Source organism: Mustela putorius, unplaced genomic scaffold (assembly GCF_011764305.1).
Source record: "Mustela putorius furo isolate JIRA1106 unplaced genomic scaffold, ASM1176430v1.1 tig00003983_pilon_pilon_pilon, whole genome shotgun sequence".
NCBI classification, from domain to species: Eukaryota; Metazoa; Chordata; class Mammalia; order Carnivora; family Mustelidae; genus Mustela; species Mustela putorius.
Window position 1 is genome coordinate 9,894,302 of NW_025422123.1, and position 6,000 is coordinate 9,900,301.

Here is a 6,000-nt window from a genome sequence, read left to right on the forward strand (position 1 = left end):
CTAGCTCTCTGAAGCACACGTGCATAACGAAGCTTATGGAAAGGGGAGGTGACAGCCTAGAACTGACAAGAGGAAATGCTAAAGTTACCTCAAAACCTTAACAAGGAAGGAAGAGAGTCACACCATGCACCACCTACTCAATCATCTCCCAAAATAGAAAGTCAGAAGGGCAAGGGCTTTTGCCTCAATGAAGGGACACAGTTACATACCTTGAAGCCCTATCTTCAGAAGCTTATGTTGTATGACCTAGAACTGTCCTGCCTTGCTTTGCCACATCAAATTGCCACTACGGCTTTGAAGAAAATATTACCAAAGGGTAGCACTGGTATTCAGACTTCCTGCCCAGTTGTCCCCCACCTGTCTGCCTATGCTCATTGTACCACTGCATGAACAGTCTCAGTTTGAAAGACTATCACATTGATTTGTTGCTACTGCTCATCATTGTGAAAACTCCCAGTATACTGGGCAGAGACTGTAAGAGACATGGCTCTCAGCAATCAGAAAGAGAGCTTTCCCTGTACTCCCATTCTTATTTATTTACTTTCCTGTGGTGAGACATACCTAATGCGATTACTTCCCATATACAGTTAAGTTCCTAATACCTGGGACCTATTACACTCTGTGGAGTGTGTTTGTCCTTCCTCAGCATTCCAACATTTGTAAAGTAGTAACTGAAATTAAACATTTTTAAAGACCTTTAACTTTCCATTAATGCTCACATATTTAGATACATACATTAGACATAAATTTATCTAAGCCCTTTCTGAACCTATATTTCAACCTGATCAAGCTGAAAAACAACACCACTAAAAGATTTCCTATTTTGTCCAGAACTTTCCTTTGTAGAAAGGATTCTAGTTCCAGTATCTTAGAATCCTTATCATCTCAACTGTTTTTAATCTGGGGAACTCTGCTTATGTCCCTTCAGCTTTCCAGATGGACTAGGATGACATTCTGAAGTCTTCTACATAACTCTTCCAGCAACAGAGTCTACATCAATATACTATCCCCACTCAGAAAGCCTTTTCCAATGCAGTACTTTGTACTGGATATAGGACATAACTTCAGTGCTGGCACCACTCTTTCAAATACATCATGCAGAAAAGAGCAACTTTTCTACCTTCCTCACATGAAGCCTACCTGTCCACGTCCTCCAGATTATTCACTGGTGACCCCAGTCGATCACTAAGCCGCCGCCGTTCTGGTATGCCAACACAGAAATGGTCATTGCCAACAGTGATCCTTAAGCTCTGTTCCAAAGAAGAGTCAGAACGCAGACCAGGAGAGCGCCTCTACAAAAGTAAAAGATAATGTAATAGTCCATAGGATCAAGACATCCCTATAACCAAAAATGTACTCCTCCTTAGTTATAAAGTAGCCCAACACGGAGAGAAATGGCTATGGTAAGATCCTATCCCCAGAATAAAGCACATTTTAAAATTTTTTTTAAGAGTTTTAAAATTTGACATAGAGACACAGCAAGAGAGGGAACACAAGCAGGAGGAATGGGGAAAGGGATAAGAAGCTTCCTGCTGAGCAGGGAGTTCTATGTGGGACTTGATCCCAGGACCTTGAAATCATGACCCGAGCTTTAAGGCAGATGCTTAAAAACTGAGCCACCCAGGTGCCCCAACAAATCATTTTCGTAGATGAAAGGCCACACTTCCAACCCTCCCCACCAGTGCCCTTTCATTCTTTCATTTACTAGTACTGGGCATGGGACGAGAAGAGTAAATTAAGTCTCTCCTCAGAATCTCTACATACACTCACTCTTCATTACAGTGAAGCAAGCAAGCAAAAAACTTTTTTTTTTTTTTTAAGTACTTCTGATAGCGGAAAGTGCTAGAAAATTATTAAAACATGATAACATGAAAGAGATTAGGGAACAGGAGCTACTTCAGAGAGAATGGTTAAAGGTGGCTTTCCTGAGGTGATACTATTTAACTTTACACTTGAATGATGAGATGTCAGCCCTGCAAACAAATGGAAGGATGTTTCAGGCAAAAAGAAAAAGCTCTGTAATACGCTTAGTGTGTTCTGGGTAACAGAAAGGCAGAATAAACTGGGTGGTAACTCCAAAGAAAGTAGTGAGGAAGGGGTAATTACCACCAGCAAAGTGTGACTGCAGCAAAGTGACAGAAGACAGGCAGAAGCCAGTTAGGAAATTTGAATTTTATTCTTAGTGCAGTAAGAAGCCACAGAAAGATTTCCAGCACAAGAGTGATATGATCTGACTACATTCTTCCTCTAGATGCTTGCATTGCTCATCCTCTCATCTCCTTCAGGTCTTTGTTAAAGTCACCTTCCCAGACCTTCCCTGGCTACCCTATTAAAAAGTATTAACTCCTTTCTCTGTTCTTGTTTGTTCTTAGTACTTAGTTCTATTTAACATGCCAAAATAATTGACTTCTCCATCTTATTTATTATCTGACTCCCTCTGGTAGAATATAAGCTCTATGAGGGCAGGGGTTTTTGACTGTTCATGTTGTAACCCCAGTGCCCCGAACAGTGCCTAATAAATGCTAGATGCTTAATTAATACTTCTCAAATGTATATAATGACGATTTAAAAAATGATTTTGATTGATGGGTGCAGAATAAACTGGGTGGTAACAAGAATATAAAGGATCCTAACAGATGGGAAGTAATAGGACTTAGAATAGAGAGATGGTAGGAGGACAGTTTGGGGAATGTATCCTGGAGTGAGAGCTGACAAATTAGATGAAGTGACTGACAGCCTGCACTTGGAAAAGGGAGACAATCACTGTTTCTGGCTGAGCAACGGATGAGGTCTTTTACTGAGACAGAAAAGCCCAGAGCACTGGAGAAAAAAGAGGTTATGGAAAGTAGTAGTCAACTTTCTTTGCTTCCTCTGTAGAAATGCTTGATTCCTCAGACTATACCTGCTCAGCTATGAAAATCTCAGCATAGTGACAAGTCAATCCACCTATGAGCAGAGTACTTAGAGTACTCTCCAATATTTTTAGAAAGCCCACCCCACCCAAGAAAACAGAAACTCTGTCATTGGGTTTTTAAAAAAAGATTGGTGAACTGAAAATAAAAACAAATTCCAAAACACCAGTCCCAGGCCAGAGGTGGTTATAGGTTAATATTACATCTTTTTTTTTTTTTTTTTTTTTTTTAAGATTTTATTTTGGGGGAGCACCTGGACGGCTCAGTTGATGGAGCACGGCACTCTTGATCTCATGGTCATGAGTTCAAGACCCACACTAGGCATGGAGCCTACTTCTAAGAAAGGCAGGCGGGAAGAAAGAAACACAGAAAGAGGGAGAGAAACACAGAAAGATTTCATGTTTTAAGTAATCTCTCCACACAACCTGGAGCTTGAACTCACAACCCTGAGATCTAAAGTCACACAGTCTACCAACTTAAGCTGGACAGGCCCCCCTAAACTTAACCTCATGTTCTGTTCCTTGAGCAGGAGAACAAAACCGTGAAAATCACGGGTGCCAGGAACCAGGTAGATATGGACTGAATCACAGCTACACCACTTCTTAGCCATGTGACAGTAAGTTGCTCAAACCTCTCTGAATACCTCAGCTAGTCAATAACGCGATTTTCACTGCCTCGGCTCACAAGGCTGTGACTGTTCAAAGAGAATGTGTAAAGTGAAGGGCTAGGTATAATCCTGCCACATAACTCAGTAAGTGGTGGCACTTATTACAATGACTGTGGACGCACAGTTCATTTCGGAGAAGCACCTCCAGTTTGCTAAGAGTTTACACTTCAGGGGTCTATGCTGATGGGGTTTAGGCAACCCTAACTGGCCACAAAGACATTCCAGCTTCTTTTCCAAGACCTCTGGAGCAGCTCAGGTCTAAGGGGATACCAAACCACTGAACTCTGAGGAAACTGCACAAGTACCAGGCACACGGTTTGGAGGGCATTCCCCTCGCCCTGGCAAACTTTTCCGCATCTCACCTAGAGTGAGAGAAACAGCCTATTCCAGAAACGGTGCACTGCCTCCCGATCAGGCGCCCGTTTGGGTCCCGAGCCCGTTATTGTGCAAAAAGGGGTCCCGGGGCTGACAGGGAATCTCCAGGTTCGGGTGTCGCTGAGGGAGCCCGTGGGGGGATGGAGGGCCCTCGATCCTGGGACTCTGGCCTGGAGGCCTCGGGACGCCTGTGCTGCGGGCGTTTCTGGAGGCGGGAAGCCCGGGTGAGGGGACTAGGGTAAAGAGGGAGTCTCGGTCGAGGGCTGGGATTACCCGGCTGCCGCTGTCGCCTGGATGGTCTCCGCGGCCGTCCCGGGCGAAGTCGGCGCGGGGCTCCCCCCGGCTGCTGCCTCGGAAACCGGCCGAGCCCGACGGGAAGAGTCGTCGGCCCCGCGGCGGCGATGGGGAGCCACGACGGGCCCGCGGCGGGGAGGGGGAAACGCGACGACCCCGCGGCGGGGAAGGCGAGGCCCGGCGGCCGCGGGGCGGGGACGGAGAGCCGCGGCGACCCCGCGGCGGGGACGGAGAGGCCCGGCGGCCGCGGTGCCCTGAAGGCGAGCGGGGCCGCCGAGCAGCGTTCCGCGACGAGGAGGAGCCGGAGGGCGGCGGCGAGGTGCGGCGAGCCGGGCCTGAGGAGGAGCCGGAGCTGCGGCCGGTGCGCGGGCCGCCCCCGCCGCTCTCTTTAGGCCGGTGCGAAGAGACGGAGGAGCGGGCGCCGCTGCGGTACATGGCTCCGGCAGCAGCGGCCACGGCAGCAGCTCCCACCCAGGGGCCCCCTGGACGCGGGGCCCCAGTGCGCCGCTGCAGCTGCAGCCTCGGCCGCCACGGCCGCCACGCGCCGCCCCCGCAGCCGGAGCCGCCCCCTCCCCTCGGCCCCGCGCCGCCCCTGGGGCCCGGCCGAGCGCGCGGTCGCGGCTGGCGGTTGGACGCGCGAGCACGCGTCCGACACACCCCCCCGCCCTCCGGGGCTCCCCGCTCCTCCACTCAGGGAACGGCCACAGAAGCCAGAAGTGGGGAGGAGCGCAGAAGCCTGAGCGAGGCAGGCCGAGGGGAGGGGAAGCGGAGCGCGCGACCTGCGCCCGGCACGCTCCGCCCCAAGCCGGCAAGATGGCGGCGGGAAGGCCGCCCACTTCCCCTCCCCCGGTGGCCACGTGACCTGGAGGGCCTCCGCGCGGGTAGGCCCTGGCGGAAGAGACGGGGTTAGCTGGAGCTAAACAGGGTTTTCCAGGGGTGCTCGAAGCCTGGGGACATCGCGGGAGCATCTTCGCCCTGTTCCCTAAACCTGCTAATTTACGTGGGGACAATAAGTCGTTATAAGTTATGGGATACAAATAACCCCTAAAACATTAGGTATGGCGCAGGTACAGCAAGAATGACCACCAACGCCCCGGGCCCCACAGGAGCCTCAGCCATCATTTTACTTTCCATTTCTCCTGAATTCTGGCGACTCAAATTGAGGACAGGATAATGCAGAATGGGGATGGGTTGAGGGGCGAAGAGTCAAACCCAGAGCAGACATCAGAGTAAATTGTTGGCTCTCTCAACCGGAATACTTCTGGTCGTGGGGAAAGTCACTCACTGCCAAAGGGTCTGTAGCATGACCCTTTGTGAGCGATTCGGAACCTCCAGTCTATGACCAGAATTTCCCTGGACGCCTGGCTGTAGTAGTCCCCAGTTTTAGCCTGCAAAAGTCAAGAAAAAGTCAACACACAAAAGAAGAAAAACAGTGGTCAAAACATGAAAAAAAAGTTGACCCTAATCAAACTCTTCCAAACAAAACAGTGGCTTGATGATTTTCATCTCTCCACTAGAAACACAAAATTTGAAATTGGTAAGAAAATCAAGTTTCTAATTCCAAAGCAAAGGCAGAACAAATTTTTTTTAACCACAAAATTTCCATTTTCTAATTTATGTTTCTTTTCTTTTTAAAATTTCTATTTATTTGAGAGAGAGAGAGAGAGAAAGGGAGAGTGAGAGAGGGGAGGTCAGAGGGAGCAGCAGGCTCCCAGTGGAGCTGGGAGCCCCGTGCAGGACTTGATCCTGGAA

The 6,000-nt window shown here is 49.1% G+C and overlaps 1 protein-coding gene across 4 annotated transcripts in view; it reads right to left on the minus strand.

Moving 5' to 3' along the window:
• Nucleotides 1-4,812, minus strand: part of ZNF318 (zinc finger protein 318) — a 33,862-nt gene extending 29,050 nt beyond the window's left edge. For 2 of the 4 annotated variants that reach the window (XM_045071089.1, XM_045071088.1), the window contains exons 1-2: nucleotides 4,228-4,811; nucleotides 1,141-1,292 (exon numbers count right to left, since the gene is read on the minus strand). In XM_045071089.1, coding sequence (XP_044927024.1) covers nucleotides 1,141-1,292; nucleotides 4,228-4,683 — 608 coding nt within the window. In that variant the 5' untranslated portion in view covers nucleotides 4,684-4,811. Of the gene's footprint in view, nucleotides 1-1,140; nucleotides 1,293-4,227 lie in introns of all 4 variants that reach the window. The other 2 variants (XM_045071090.1, XM_045071087.1) reach the window with 2 other exon arrangements.
• Between the last annotated feature and the right edge of the window lie 1,188 nt (nucleotides 4,813-6,000).